Here is a 17635-nt window from a genome sequence, read left to right as displayed (position 1 = left end):
CAGGGCTATCATGAGGTTGACTTCAATTATTCTATCTTTAACACTGGGTATACCTAGTTCTTTCCTCATATTAAGTACTTTAGTGCTCATGGGACATCCTAGGATAATTCTGAGGGCTTTATTTTGCATTTTCTCGAGCTTGTCAACGCCTTTCCCGTCACGAATGACCAGGGCTGGTGCATGGTAATCTATCAGAGATCTTATATAGCCTAGGTACATTGTTTTAACAATTCTAATATTAGCACCATAGTGCGGGCTGTACCCGGCTACACTTCTAAGAGGTCTCAGTCTGTCAGTACATTGGCGGGTTAGCTGTTGTATGGCAGGTAGGGTACAAGGGACGGAAACACCAAGATATTTAAAAGAAGAAACATAGTCAATAGTGTTGTTACCTATCTTGAACTTGGCGGGGCCGCGTTTACGGTTACCAGCTTGTTTGTTGAACACCTTAGTTTTCTCAGTGGAGATAATAAGACCGAGGTGTTCACAGGCTGCGTATACATGGTTCAGGGTGGTTTGCATTACACGATGAGTTTTAGTATGTATAAGAATATCATCAGCATAGCTGATTGAGATATTGCTGGGGTTGTCTGGTCTGTGTGTGTGTGTGTGTGTGTGTGTGAGCATCATGGTCTCTTTGAAGACATATTGAAGGGTTAAATGTCGTATAGTAGCTTCTCAAATGTCGCAAGTTTTTAATTCTTAACGTATTTCATTGGAACACACAAAAAAATAAATAAATAAAAATTTTGACGGCGGAAACTTGAATTTCGACGGGTTTGAACGGCCCGCCAACGTGCAGACGACGTGCATAATCGTGTAAACAGCGTCATTTCTCTTATGTACAAAAGATTCATTTTTGTTTATTACTGAATGTCTTTTTTATTGAATTAATGTTAACGTGTGCAAAATGAGCAATACAATTCATTAATAATACGTAGAATATTAAAACACACGAGGAAATGACACAGCATTGTTTTCGTTGATTACAAAGCCAGTGACTGACTGGTTCTACATATAAAACTGAAGAAAATAAGACCTTGGTTGTAGCTGTAGTAAAGTTAATATGGTTGTTTTAAGTAATGTTATTTGTTAATAAATGGAACAATTGAGTAGCTAACGATAATGGTAAAGAAAAAAGAGATCGCGTATGTACAGTAAGTGCGCATGCGCACACGTGAAAACATATCATCATTACTTTACATAAGAATATGAAAGCAACACCTATTTACTGTTCACATATATTTTAATTAATGTTTCTGAATTTGTTTTTATTGAATTAATGTTTGTGTGTGCAAAATTAACAATACAATTTATTAATAATACGTGGAATATTAGAGGAGACGAGACGGCTGCCGGCATTGTTTATGTTAAAGCTTACGAAACCAGATGACTGATTGGTTCTACATATAAAACTGAAGAAAATAAGACCCTGATTTTAGCTGTAGTAAAATTAATGTAAAAAAATAATATGGTTGTTTGAAGTACCTGTAATGTTATTTAATGTTAATAAATGGAACAATATAAGTAGCTAACCATTAATGGTAAAAAAAAAAGTGAGACTGCGCGTATGTAAGTGCGCACATGTGAAAACATATCGTCATTACTCTTCATTACTCTACATAAGAATATGAAAGCAACACTTATTTACTGCTCATATATATTGAAGGGTTAAATGTTGTACTCTGTATAGATAAGCAGAGAGAGAGAGAGAGAGAGAGAGAGCAGCCGAACTGGGATGTAAACAAACCTTAATTTCCCGCGGCTGTTTTTTTTTTAAGGGGATTAGCCCACCCGGTCATAGGTCACTGATGCACATTGGGGCCTGAGGGGCAAAAATTTAATACTCCTGTAATAATTCAGATAAGTAAAAAAAAAAAAAATCTGCCTATCTACCTATTGGACAAACTAAAATCGTTCTGAACCACGGGAGTTTCCGGACCATAGAATGCCGGACTAGAGAGGTACAACCTGTACTAGTAAACAAAAACTATTAATAAGCACAGGACTAGTAAGCAAAAACTAATAGGATGTACAGTACTAGTAAACAAAACTACTAGGGGGTACAGGACTAGTAAACAAAAATTACTAGGATGTACACTGGGAAACCATATTCTCTCTCCCACCTGCGTCGGTGCTGGAGGTTAGTACAGTGGCCTTTCTGGATGGCGGCCCACTTTAAGGGCCAATTGCAAGAACGGTTATGGGGTTTACGACGCCATTTACGATGACCTTCTTGCCCTGGTCTTTTTCAGCAATATCGGCTTTAACACATGGAATTCTGCACTTTTCGAAGCTTTGGAGGAGTCTTGAAACAAGTTTCCTGGTAGGAATTATTAGCTAGTGCTGTACTCAAAATATCGAAACTTCGAGATCTCTCCAGAGCTTCAAAAGGGTGGTATTCCAGAAACAAGATCAGGGCAAGAAGGTCATCGTAAACGGCGTCGTACACCCAACGACTTTTCTTGCAATTGGCCCTAACTATCACGAGGTAACACACGCACGAACACACACAGTCATAGTATGGCTGTATAGATGATATGTATAAATATTGTATATGGCATTTTATACTCTGCATTATTTTCATTATATATGAACACTAAGAAAAAATTACCATATGTTGTAGTTACGAAAGTATGAATGGAAATAAACACTTCCAAACCACCCAGTGAATCCACACAACGTTTACAGCGCTTGTGGCCAGACCAAGATGATTCCACCACACCCCATGTATATCTCTTATTTCCCATCATTCGCTTAACTATATGAAAAATCGTGTTTAATTTAAATACATGTTTCAAAAACCTTAAATTACATGTGGATCAGTCACTCTTCATTTGACACACTTATAGTGTAATACTTTGACCATCCCACCTGGGCACATGTAGGCCCACGGTAACTCTCACCGGGCAACATACGCACGAACACACAAGTTACGATATGAACCCTTCCAGGCTTCACTATCATTATCATGTTATGTTCATCGTGCTCTGTATCTTGGTAACTGGTCATAGATATAGATGGGGTGTTGTGGAAGCATCGTGGTCTGGCACACACACACAACACACAAGCCCTGTAAACGTTGTGAGGAGTCACTGGGTCGTTTGGAAGTGTTCATTTTCATTCATACTTTCGAAACTACAACCTATGGTATTTTTTCTTCTTGTTCATATATAATGAAGATAATGCAGAGAATAAAATGCCATATACAATATTCATACATAATGTCATCTATACAGCCATACTATGACTGTGTGTGTTAATGCATGTGTTGCCTCGTGATAGTTAGAGTGGGCCCACGTCCAGAAAGGACACTGTTCTAGCCTTCAGTATCGACCCAGGTGGGCTAGAGATTATGGTTTCAGAGTGTACATCCAAAATTTTGGCGCCCTCCATTATATTCACAATGATAAATGTACCCCAAAGCCTATACAAAAGGTTGGAGAACACTGCTCTAACACTACCCTGAGGGGAAGGGGGGGGGGATAGGATAAGTTAGCGTTAAGTGGAATAGTTTAGGTTAGGTTGTTCTGTTATATTATATTAGGTCAGGTTAGGTTGTGTTTGGTTTGGTTGTGTTAGGTTAGGTTAGTGTTAGAGTGTGTAATGATCAGGTAAAGTAAGCTGGGGTGTTGATCTTCAAATGGTCCGTTTGTATACATTTATTTTAAGACAATCTTTCTTCATTAATTCTTACCTGAACAATGAATTTTACCATTTATCATTTTTAATAATCGTATAAAATAGAGTCAAGGTATCCAGGAAGAAAACAACATCGAGAATATTTGGTTTATTGACTTTGATCATTTTGTTATATATTCTGTTAAGTCAGGAGAAAATATAAAGCGTATCCAAGTTTACATGATTGTGATGGTGAAGGTCGTCACTCGTGGACTACTTGACACTTTTGTAGTCCAAGTGATGTAACGTGATTAAGGCTCACTGGATTAAATTATAGTCATATAAAACTTTTTTCTTAAACTAAATGTCAATGTAATTTTTTTTTTTTTTTGGTATTTCATTGTCATCTTAAAGTCTCAATTGTTGTTTGTTACTCCTGAATGCTGGTTGATAAAATTACTTGTTGAATTATGAACATATCCAGATGAACATTACCTTGACAACTGCCATGTATAACCGTGACTTGGATGGTCTTGGGAATAACCAAATTAATAGCTTTTGGTAGACCTTACTCCGAGTACACAATTACTACAAAAGGGTCCAGAAAGATTGACAATAAAATACTAACACTAGAGCCAGTTAGCGTCTTTAACAGAGCCCAGAGTGACACAGCTGAAGGCAGATGGAATAAAGCTACATTGACTACCGCTGTGAGTCTAAATTAACCGTATAATTACCAACAAAAGTGGCAGTATAAAAAGTTCACTTACATTCTGCAGTCAAGATTCAACTAACTTATTCAGTATGGCAAAACAAAGGTATTAATGATCATAATAACCTATTTCCTCTGGTATCATCATGCTAGAGTGTTTCTCAAACTTTTTCACTTCATTCCCCCCATGAGGAACTCTCAACATCCTCGTGGCCCCCTTCAGTTCTCTCCCAAGCCCCTCACAAATAATGATGAAAATAAACTGTTTTGGTTCTCTTCCTTTATTTAAATGTTTTCAATCATCAAACAGAATGCATATTTTGTTACAGTTCAATGGGATGGATGACATTGTTTTCTTCACTCAGTCGACTGATTCGAGGTTGAGTCACTGATAAAGCACATCTCATGTCTGGGTCTACTTGTAACCAGTTTCGGCTTTTATTCTCTATTTAAAGAAGAGTGGAGAAACCAGATTCACATAAATAAATAGTAGAAAATGGCAAGAGTACTCGAAGTGCGATCTCACTAACTTTTGGATATGACTGATACATTGAGCACCAGATAGTCAGAGATTTTTCTTCATAGAGGTCTCTGGCAGCAGAATCGTTCTGAGATCAAGGAATTCGTCTGAACAGGAACTAGAATCGTGCAAGCTGAGCGAATCCGTTGGAAATGAAAAACTAGCTGCTGCTGCACCATACTATGTAAATATCAAAACTGTACCATACGGGTATTATGATTACACACAATTAAAAAAACAAAACAATATCTCCCCTAACAAGGCAAAGTACCAAAAAACAGTTGAATCAGAGTTCCCACATTTTCTCCAAACATATACTACTTACACTAGCCTGCCATGCCCCCCAGTTTGAGAAACACTGTGCTAGACATACAAATACTTGACAAACCCACAGTGGTTCATCATAGTTATAATATTTACAGTTTGGTATTCATTAAGTACAGTACAGTATCATAAGTATCCTCTCAGCACGAGGAAGATAAAGAATGCAATATAACGTCCCCGTAATGAGAGAGTTCTTTTGTCATTAATTTATTATATTCTCCTTGGTATTCATCTCTACAAATATTTTAGGAACTTAGTGTAACATCGACCATAAATCACAAAGACATTCCTGTTCATTCTCGGCAGTTGAGATAAACATAAGAGAAATATTGTGTACATCGTAATGATCCAAGTTACAGACAAATAAAACGCTTGCTGCTCAAACCAATGACTTCACTGTCTGGGGCCGAACTGACGGACACAACTATTTACGTCCGTATCAATTATTTTTGTCTTTACATGCTCACAGCGCGTCTACACACCGTTCATTGTTTAATAATTAATGCTGACTGCGTAGAGAATATATGAGTTTATACCCTGGCTGGCTGTTGGTACATCTACTGTATATATCCAAGTCCTTGACCAGGCTGTGAAGATTTAACACCAAGAATACGATGCTTGATAGCGAGGTATTGCATGGGTGAGCTACATTAAATTATACAAGTATTGCACTATTTATTGGGTAAAGATCAAAGGAGAGGAAAACATGGATGGGTCAGCATGTTGAGCGCTGCTGTAATACTCAGACAGGAAGTGGATAAACAAATCACTTCATCGTTTGCTGACTTTCCGATAAAGAAAAAATCCTATCATGATGTGTAGTGCAGTATATATTATTGCCTGAATATTACTTTCTTTGTCACAGTGATCCGTGTTAATATTCCCTGTTGAATATACTCGTCTAAATAATGATATAAACTTTATCAAACATAATAAAACACACGCTGGTGTTGGGAATAGCCTCGTTGAGGAGCCTATTACATCACACTGATTATAAAATTAAAATATTTTAACTCTTTGGTTTTATTTTTTTAAGAACATTGGTAACAAATAATAGGAATTTTTGTAATCCTACTGTGAGTCTGTGTTGTTTTATTTACAGTACATTGGAGTTAGAAAAAATACACATTTGGTCATTATTAATCTGTAAAGGTATTGTGACGTACTGTATGTGTGATGTTTTGTATTCAATTCATAAATAAATACTTTTCAGTAACAGGGAAAGTCAGCACGGATGTCTAAGGGCATAGTACAAGGTTTTACTCTGCACATTCTTCACAGAAGTTTGTACAGAAACATTTCAGCATTATTAACACACAAACTTAACATAAATATTAGACTTCTCTTTTCTTGCTCTCACTATACACTGGATGTTTCCTGTGCCTGTCTGTCACTACTGCACAACAGGCTGCCTCCGTGTATAGTCATGACATATTAAAGTGCTTTTATAAATAGGATGCTGGAGGAAAGTGTCTCGTGATGAACTCTCACTGTATGTATGGTGGTTGAGGTGAACGCTATCATTGTCATCTTCACTGACGTTTACAACAAGAATGAATGTGAAGAGTCTTAATATGACAGGAATATGCCATTTTCCCCACGAGCCAGATAAACCATTATAATTACATTGCATTTATGGAATCGTTCAAAAACATTTTCATCGTTGTGGCAATGCATTCTGTTTAGTAATTTTATTTTCAATTTTGTGGATGAACCCCGATTGATATATTGAGTCGTAAGAATAAAATAATATCTTGTATGGCCAGAACCAGAGCATTATGATACAGATTTAATCACACAGTGTAGAGTGTCCGTGCCTTTACTCGTTCCTTCTATTATACATCCTGTTTTTAGACTTTACTATGTTATGCTGAGAAAAGAATGACTAGACTATTTACTGTATATTGTACATTTGGAAAAACTATTCATAAAAAAGGAATATGTTTTACATTCATTCATTATTATTTAACAAGTTTTAAGTTAAAGTAACTTATAATTCCTACACATATATATATATATCCTGTATTTTTATAGTAGAAGGCACATTCTCAGAAGGTGCTTCACGTTTTGATTTGTTGCAGTCCAAATTCTGCGAATGAGTTGTGCAACATTTTCCGATACAAGTATAAAGTAATAAATGATTCAACATCTATACAATAAAACATCTATGATCAAATCAAATAGAATTCAATGACTACAATAACAGCAAAGGTTCATAAGTTGTTTACCGGGTCAAGAGAAACATACCTTGTGTATATTCAAAACAACATGACTTAAGTACTGTAATAACAATTTTTCGACTTATGTATTTCGTATTACATGTTAATGTTTTCAAGATACAAACATATTTGACTTTAACATATAAGTTTAATCAGTAAAAAAAGCTAGATAATATATAAGTTAAGGATTTTATCCATTTGGCTCTTCTTGTGACAGTGTGGCGAGAATCATTGCAACACAAATATTAACATTCATGTTTAATCAAAGATCACTGCAAGACACGACACAATATCCAGCATCAGTTCCTTCCTTGTATATTTTTTCTTACCAGTGGTACGCTTTTTCTTGTTCTTGATATTTGCGTTCTGTGGTGTTCCAGGGGGTGTGTGGCAGCGAGGTTTGTCCATCTCAGACAAGTGTGGTGCTAGTGTGGGAGGTATGGTGGTCATGTTGTGACCTGAGATCCGCCCACTCACGTAGTTAAATTCATTTGCCGTCAGAAGGCAAGCAGTCTGTGGAAGCTGCTCATTATTCATCTGTAGGAAGCGTGTATGGTAGAGTAGATTACACAACACAGCCCTTCTGTTTTCCTGAGTGAGTGGTAACTTATCACGTTTGCATTTTGCTGTTGACCAGCGCTGTACTGCCTCAAATATTGGCAGCTCATTTGGCACATTCAGTGTAGAGCGCCTCAAAATAAGTTCAAGTGTGTCATAATCTACCTCTTCCAAAAGCTCTGAGGCCAGGACTAACCGTGTTTCCCGATCTACTAGTTCAAGGCACGCGTTGAAGAGGTCAGTACAGCAGGCTGTGGGGTCCCGGAAGTCTGCATCGTCACACAGTTCCTGCAGTTGAGTCATGTTGTGGACAGTGTGCTGAGACCTTTCCAACTGCTCCACTCTTGGATCTACACAAGTCTGTGGAAATTCATCAAGATCCTCCAAGCTGGGAGCTGAAGGAGCTGTTGAGATCTCACTGTTGTCAGAACCCTGGTTAGATGGACAGTACCTGTGAATGTATTGCAGGACTCTGAGAACGTTGTTCCCATTGAGGTGTTGTGCAATATATTCCACACACAGTTCTGCCAGTTCTGGGCAGAGGTACTGGATCGCCACTTGGAGGGTGATGAGGCCACTCTCCATACTCTGGATTCCACACTCGTGACGGTACAGCCACCTGTAATTAGAATTACAGTTACATTCAGCATTATGATCAATATTGAAAGTACCTACTAATGTTACTCATGCACAGTTCAAGCGAGATATCAGGATCTTTACTACAAATAATATATTTATGAAGGAGGGAATTGACCAAACTAAAAAAAAATTCAACTTAACTGGGAAATGACAACTGTTGTCTAACTAGACGACCTCTCCTAACTACAGAACTTCTTAAATGGTTATTCTGGGGAACCTAATGTTAGTGAGTTGCTCTCTAAGTTATCTCTTAAAAGTCATCGACACGACACGACTTTTGATCCCCCCCCCAAAAAAAAAAAGAACTTAAGAGCCAGACCCCAGCCAGATGAGTGTGTGTGTGTGTGTGTGTGCGTGCGTGCTTAATTACATACAGCGGTTACTTAGTTCTAAAAAGTCAACATGACAGACAGGAGAGCGTGATTTATATCAGTACAATGATCTCTGAGAACCGTGACTTAATAAGGATATCGTTTTTTCTTCTGTTTTTAGCTTTATATGAAACTCACCATTTGCTTGTTATTTGGATTTAACAATTTATTTTAACATTTGAAATATAATTAAGTATAAATATTTGATAAGGTTTATGTCTAGTCGTATACAGTTGTTTGATGGCGCTGTTGGTTAATTTCTTCTTGAGCTAAAGTTTCGACTATATGAATCTTACTCGACCGATTCACGTCTCAGGTTCATATTAAGATAAGCTCCCCTAGCTTATTTTACTTGATAATTAAGCACCCTAACGCCATCTGAGGGATTAGGTTAAGTCAGGTATAATTGCCCGTTAGGGACAGTGTGGATACAGCACACAGTGTGGATACAGCACACAGTGTGGATACAGCACATTGTATACTAAGCCTTCGGAGGCAACATGGCCGGTACTGCACTCGACCGCATCCACTTCCCCAAGTTGGAAACTTTGGTACTTATTTACTGCTGGGTGGGATGGGGGTTAAATTAGGTTAGGGTAGGCTAGGTTATTAAATTAGGTTAGGTTAGTGTAGGTTAGGCCAGTTAGTTGAGGTAAGGTTAAGTTGAGATAGGGTATGTTAGGTTAAGTTAGGTTAGGTTAAATTGGGTCAAGTTTGGTTAGTTAGGTAAGGTGATTTTACGGTAAGTTAGGTTAGGCAAGGTTAGATTAGATTAGGTTAGGTTAAATTGGGTTAGGGTAAGTTAGGTTAGGCTAATCTTAGGTTAAGCTAAGTTTAGGTTAGGCTAGGCTAAGTTAGATTATATTAACGTTAGGGTGTTAATCATTATGTGAACTAAACTTCATCCCGAGGTGTTTTATTCCCTCATGTTCCCAGGCTCCTAATTACCCAGTATAGTACCACAGAGACAAAACTTACTTGAGTAGATTTTGGAATCCCTTGGGGTCAGTGGGGATGTTGTAGGTTTCCTTGTGCCTGTCAGCCATCGGTCCCTGTAGCATGGCCCTGAACACCTGGTTACCGGCAGCCAGGACCCAGGAGTGAGCGGGGATCCTCTCTCGGTACACCTCATCCCCCACCATCAAGATAATGTCGCTCCCATCCTCGTTCTCGTACAGGTTGTATGATCTATGGGAGAAAGAGTCGTTCTTAGTCGAGGGTTTTTGGGGGAGTATCCAGGTTGACAGAGGGATTAATATTGAAGAGCAGGATTTATTGAACAGGAGTAATAACAGAAGGATTAATTGAACAGACTTTATAACTGAATAGAAGGATTAATTGAACAGACTTTATAACTGAACAGAAGGATTAATTGAACAGACTTTATAAGTGAACAGAAGGATTAATTGAATAGACGTAATAACTAAATAGAAAGATTAATTGAACAGAAGGATTAATTGAACAGAAGTAATAACAGAAAGAATATTTGAAAAAGGATAAAGTTAAGACTGAGAAAAGAGAAGAATAAAAAGAAAGAACAAAAATATTCACAGTAGATGATCAGAGGTTAGGTTAGGCTATAGCTTCAAAATTAAGTCAACCAAAATAGAATCATTTAGATATAAAGAAATAAACTAATATATAGACTTAATGAATGAAATAAATTGAGACAAACACAAATTGTATCAATAAGTGAATGGGATAAGTTTAGATTAATAACTCGATCAAAATTCTGTATAAGTATCCTGAAAAAAATAGATGAAGCTAATGTGTTTCTTGTACTAAGCTTGATTAAGTGTTTAAAGACCATAGTTGTTAAGTACGGACATACTTTTATAACAACGACCTCTGTAATACATCAATAACACCAAAATACAATTATATGGTAACCCATATATTAAGTGTCCTCTAAAGTTATATCACAACATAAATAACGCCATTGATCAAACCTTACCTTTAGTAACTTCAAGTTGTTTGTAGGCGAGCGTATGAACAACGATATTCGGAATATGAGTAGACATGTTATCTTTCAAAGTCTTCATATGTTACTTGTTATTTTTTTTTTACTTATCATTTACCTTTTAAAGTCTTTGTTATTGACTTGCCTAACATACGGACACTTTCGAACATTATGATGGGACTTTTTCTTTTGTGACGACAGTGTGTAAACATTATACTGTACTGAACTTACCGGCTTAACGCTGTGGAGAGACTATCTCCCTCTCTGCCGGTCATCTTACATCTATACCTACAGTACATTGAACCAAGCATACAGTACATTCAGTATTTGGAAGTTGTCGGTCATATGAGCAGTGGGCGAGATCACAGGACGAATAATGTAATGGTGTATTGTTACCTCATAGTTACGACATGAGTTTATAAAGTTGGTTGACTTGAATATTCGTCATCATTACAGTTAAAGGGTGTTGGCTGAGGTGATTATCTTCATTCTGAAATTAATAGCAAGGGAATAACACTAAAATGTCCGCCATGATGTTTGATCAGGCGTTGACTAACTGAATATATTTGTTCTGAAACACAAGTAGCTGTACTCTTTATTGGTTGTGTTGAATTACGAGTACATTGCATTGTTTCAACCCGGCCGGCACTAGGCGTTGATGTGTTGGGCAATGAGGTAAGGGACAGTGGAGGGGGCAGTGACTGTATAATTTTTTTTAGTTACCTGTATATTGAGATAATGGTTTTGATGGTGCTGGATAACAATTGAAAATGTTTATATCCTTAAGGCCGTGCAGGAAGTCTAGTACGTCGCCTATTGTGTTAACGTTAACCATACCCTCGTGTAAATTGACCCCAGGTCGTGTCGTTAGTCTCCAGGATAAATAACGACCAGATAATAATAAAAACCATGCTGGGAGTTCGAGATGACTTTACGGAACCTTACCTGCCGCGTATCAGATGCAGCGAGAGCTGGACCCACTTGCAGGGGCCCATGACGGTGTAGTAGACGAGGCGTTTCATGGTAGTGGCAACGGCGGCGTTGCGTGTGTTCTCACAACCACACACCGCTAATTTCTCTCTTTTAGATCCACACTTACTGATCCATCCGAGGAGGAGGTCGGCTGACATTTGTCCCGGCGCTCACTCCCCGGGTGTGTGTGTGTCACTTGTTACTTCAATCACTAGTTTTCTTTATCGCTGTCTCTCTTTCTGTTTTTACACAACTTTCTCAGTTGTCAGTTACTGTACATGTCACAATATTACTCCAGTGTTTGTATCTCCATGTAGTCGTCTGCTGAAGGACCGTTCACTATTGTAAGCTTTGTTTTTATCATGTCAAGTCTTTACTTACTCTGATTGTGAATGAAGATATTTAGTCAATTCATAGTTTTTATTTATCATAAAGCTTTATATAGTTGTCATAATCCACAATTCTGTTTACCCCCACGAATGTAATTAAGGCGAAAAACACCGAAAAAATATTTAAAATCTCTCGGTATTGGATTGATAATTCCACGAGTTTTGCCGAGGCATCCTAGAACAGGGAAACAACTCATCCTGGAGTATTTTGCCCTAATAGAGGACCGACCACTGTGTTTCATGGAGCCACACAACTCATTATGTAGCAGACTAGTTATCCCCTGAGAGTAGTATGCTGCTGGACGTCTTATATGGTGAAAGAACTTAAAAGAGAATACTTGTATTTAACGACTACACTCCCACACACTACACGACTACACACTACACGACTACACTCCAACACACACTACACGACTACACTCCAACACACACTACACGAATACACTCCCACACACTACACGACTACACTCCCACACACTACACGACTACACTCCCACACACACTACACGACTACACTACTACACACACCACACGACTACACTCCCACACACTACACGACCACACACTCCCACACACTACAGACTACACTCCCACACACTACACGACTACACTCCCACACTACTACACGACTACACTCCCACACACTACACGACTACACACTACACGACTACACCCAACACACACTACACGACTACACTCCAACACACACTACACGACTACACTCCAACACAGTACACGACTACACACTACACGACTACACTCCTAACACACACTACACGACTACACTACACACACTACACACACTACTACACGACTACACTCCACACACTACACGACTACACTCCAACACACACTACACGACTACACTCCAACACACACTACACGACTACACTCCAACACACTACACGACTACACACTACACGACTACACTCTAACACACACTACACGACTACACTCCCAACACACACACGACTACACCCAACACACACTACACGACTACACTCCAACACACACGACACGACTACTCTCCAACACACACGACACGACTACACTCCAACACACTACACGACTATATCCACACACACGACACGACTACACTCCAACACACACGACACGACCACACTCCAACACACGACACGACTACACTCCAACACACACACTACACGACTACACTCCAACACACACGACACGACTCAACACTCACAACTACACTACACGACTACACTCCAACACACACTACACGACTACACTCCAACACACATACACGACTACACTCCAACACACACGACACGACTACACTCCAACACACACGACACGACTACACTCCAACACACACGACACGATTACACTCCAACACACACGACACGACTACACTCCAACACACACTACACGACTACACTCCAACACACACTACACGACTACACTCCAACACACACTACACGACTACACTCCAACACACAGTACACGACTACACTCCAACACACACGACACGACTACACTCCAACACACACGACACGACTACACTCCAACACACACTACAGGATTACACTCCATCACACACACTACCAGGTACGTCGTAGTTCACACCTTAATAGGGACCATGGTCAATAGGGACATGCAGACACTGCACTCGTGACAACACTGTGTTACCCTGACAAACTCGGCGCCCCTCGTCAGCTGTCTTCCAAGACAACAGCTTCAGGAGATTATTTTCAGTTTAAATTACGACGCCGATTTAATTTGTCCAGACTCATGAAGCTGACCAACACACGGAATTAAATGTTGCTTATAATATCACTGAGCCGAGATATATTAAAGTCGTCGAAAATATAAAGACTGGCGGGTAAAGTTGCTGACTGTAGTGGGGATTAAAGGTTGAGAATGCCAGAGAGTGAAGGTGGAGTGAAGATATAAGTGATGAAACACGAGTGGTTGTGAGCTGGTGGAAGCTGCGAAGCCTTGAATGCCTTCGTGTGCATAATGTGCAATGTTTTTCCTAAGGTATAGTGGGGGCAGCCTTTGATACGGCAAGGGCAAGAGAGTGAGGCGCGTGTCCGGGCTGGCTAGCCAGGTCGTTCTGGTAAAACCCAGGGGCGTGACAAGCCAGCCAGGCCAAGCATTACGCCCAGGGGGGAGGCGACTGACTCTTGGGGCTTTGTTACCCCGCCACACACCGCGGGGGAAGGGAGGGGTACACTAAACACATAATAGGAGAAAGAGCGGTGGGGAAGAGAAAAACAAGAAATCATACTGTATTAACATAAGACAGAGAAACGATAATGTGTTTGGGGGTCGCACTTGGGATACGGAACAAGATGATGTTTTTGGTGTGACTATCAATATTGATGAATGATTCAACAGTGACCGTGAGTGTATGAGCGCGAGCGAATCATCATGTTGTCAGTCTCATATCCCGCGCTATGTTTTGTTAAAATTTTTATAACAAATGGTAAGAAGGTGAACTGTGTTTGACCGAAGCCAATGGGCCGCCATCTTTCTTCATCCAGAAGTAACACTGATATTACTCCATTTATCTAATTTTCGCTCGTGCTCTTGCTAGCCATTAATCCTTTTATTGAATTTTCGTTCGTGCTTTTATGATGTACAAGAAAAACATCTTGAATATAAATATAAACGTTACTGCCACTTGCGTCCGCTACCGGGTTGTAAGATTAATACTATGGACATGAATGCTGGTATAATAATGAGACTATTCAAGAAATGTAACAACAATAGACAAAATCATAACAGAGGAGATAGACTGAGCTTCCCAAGAGAACAGAAGACCTTGGCCGTCATGAGTACGTAACAGTGAAGAAGGGAGTCAGAGTACAATGGAGAAATGTAGCCAAAGAAACGCACAAGACTCAAAAGCTTGGCGGAATCTCACGGAGGCTCTTTTGTGCGACAAGGCGTAAGAGGCGGTGAAGTTAATGTAACGAAACAAACGTTAATTTAGCGAGTTTAATGTTTATTTTGGTGGCGGTCAGCGAGTTCACCAGCGCTCGACCAATAAACGTACCATCTCCTATACAGTTCTTACAGAGGCCATTGGGTTTATTAATACAACCTTGAGCCAGTATTCGTCTACGTGCAAAAAAAAAAAACATACTTTAATAAGACATTTTGTTTATTATGATGAAGGTTTTAAACGCAAGGATATAAAGTTTCAGCCACGGGTAAAATGTTCACCAACTATGCTGGGCAACTGGAGCCACGAGCCTAAACTGTTTTTCTTCAACATAATTACACAAGACGCCTGTCCCTCGTGCACGATTCATCAAGGTTCAAACGATGATTTATTCCTGGTAATTAAAAATGTGAGAAAGCTTACAACTCATTGACTTCAGCTAAAACAGTAAAAACATCCAGAATATAATTAACATTACACTTAACAACAGTCAGGAGGCGAATTTATGTTACAGAATCGTTGCAAATTGATTGTCACTTTAATTTCATCTCTTATTGGTGCTGAATGAACGTCTTTAGTTGAGTTGTATTACTGTATAACTTTGATGCTATACTTGGATGTAAATTTTATATTTTAAGTTTAAATGAACCTGGAAGGTGTAATCTCGCATTTTTAATAATGAGGAATAATTTCACTATAGGAATCTTTGTGAATTCGGAAAGCCAGGACTCTTGAATCTGAGGTCGTCTGCTGCTGGTAACACCGCCTTGATATATTCTCCGGCACTGAAATAGTTTCTGTTAAATGCCTGATCCCGTAAAATTATCTAAAATATTGTTCCCGCTAAAGAAATATACAGTGTGAGTTTTTGTTTTTTTTCTTTTCCTGGGAACTAAAACACTCTCGTGGTGGAGGGGAGTTTAAACATCGTCTAAGACTCGGCGGCTGCGTTAGAGTGAGATGCAAGATGTGCTGTTGTTGACTGCCGCTCACGAGAATGTCACAGCAGCTGCTATAGAGCGAGTGGACCGTCGGTAAAAAACGAATAACAATATGAAAATTTACCCAATGGATATTTTTGGAACGTCCTGGCGTCTGTGGATTTAGGAAATTCAGTCGTAAAATCGTGAACTTGCATACTGGGGAGAGTTGTAGTGAGCTGTACAGTACAATGGGTGCAGCAATGGTGGTGGTTGGCCAATGCTTGCGATGTCAACTGTTGTCAGATGTCGTAAGAGAAGTTCATTCTCTTCTCAGCTTTTTTTTTTTAAGTTTACTCCCAAGAGAATAAGATCAAGATGTGAATCGTAAATTCATCTCACGAACATTAAACAGCGTTAAGAACACTCGACTTCTTAACACACAACTCTTACCTTACCGGAAACTGCCTTTGAAGGACACACAAAAGGTCACAGTAAAATGTCTATTTTCGGAGAGCGTTTTTTTTTTTTTGTAACTGTAACTAAAATCTCCACAGACGAACAGAGGTAAGGTACTCCAAACTGCCTGATAACGTTGTATATATATATATATATATATATATATATATATATATATATATATAGATTTATGTAGACGACCAGTAGTCCTTTTTTTATTATGTAAACCATTCATTATCTAGCCAAGAGGTACAGTACAGTCACGAACAATAGTTAATGACTCACTTGTTTGAAACGGAATGGAACCCATGTGAAATACTACAACGAGAAGGGATGGTGAGACGAGCAATTAGGAGCCTCAGTAGTGTAAAGTGACGTGTGGTCTGGGCTATACGAGTAGGTTTTAAGATGGCTGGAATTAAAGTGGTTTTAATGTGAGGCTTAAAAATCGCTTTACGTTATTTACAATGTATTATCCAGTTGAGAAGCATAAATTGGCCTAAAAACCGGCTGTAATTAATGTTATTTTGATAAAAACTAAAAATTAACTTTGGTTTTTAATATCAGATACACTCCCTTGTCGACTAGTTCCGTGTAGCTAATGTCTTCGTGTGAGACGAAACATCGCGGCAAAACGAACACGAGGCTTTGGTGTATTCGTAGTGGGTCCAGGAAGATCATATGTGTGTGTGAAGGCAGGAAGAGTGATTACGGGTGAGGGAACAGCAACAACAACAGCAGCAGTTGGGTGAATGAGTCGGTATCCCAGCCACACAATACAGTACTTCCCACCCCATCTGAGGACTAACAGTAAGGCCGTGACACGCACCAACACTTCACACTCACCCTCAATATTATACAAGGTGTTTCATAAGTCGTACATCATAATGAAAGCAATATATATTTTTTTATCTTGTATTCTTTGTTATGAGGAGTCGGTTTATTATCATACACATTGGTTGGTGATTTACTCAGGCTTTAAAAAAAAAAAAAAAAAACAATAAAAAATATGTGCCCGCGTCCACACTCCCATTCCCTCCGTTGCAGCCTTATTTCGAGA

The 17635-nt window shown here is 39.0% G+C and overlaps 1 protein-coding gene across 10 annotated transcripts in view; it reads right to left on the bottom strand.

Annotated features, from left to right (window-relative positions):
• Window positions 1–5600: 5600 nt before the first annotated feature.
• The window catches only part of LOC121872313 (BTB/POZ domain-containing protein 1-like), a 120218-nt gene continuing 108183 nt past the window's right edge, over window positions 5601–17635 (bottom strand). For 8 of the 10 annotated variants that reach the window (XM_042375021.1, XM_042375020.1, XM_042375019.1 and 5 more), the window contains 2 exons: window positions 9943–10152; window positions 5601–8573 (listed from right to left, as the gene is read on the bottom strand). In XM_042375021.1, coding sequence (XP_042230955.1) covers window positions 7655–8573; window positions 9943–10152 — 1129 coding nt within the window. In that variant the 3' untranslated portion in view covers window positions 5601–7654. Of the gene's footprint in view, window positions 8574–9942; window positions 10153–11869; window positions 12279–17635 lie in introns of all 10 variants that reach the window. The other 2 variants (XM_042375016.1, XM_042375015.1) reach the window with 1 other exon arrangement.

This window comes from Homarus americanus, unplaced genomic scaffold (genome assembly GCF_018991925.1).
Source record: "Homarus americanus isolate GMGI-L3 unplaced genomic scaffold, GMGI_Hamer_2.0 scaffold5589, whole genome shotgun sequence".
NCBI classification, from domain to species: Eukaryota; Metazoa; Arthropoda; class Malacostraca; order Decapoda; family Nephropidae; genus Homarus; species Homarus americanus.
The sequence above is the reverse complement of the archived record's forward strand: the minus strand, read 5'-3'. Positions and strand labels throughout refer to the sequence as shown.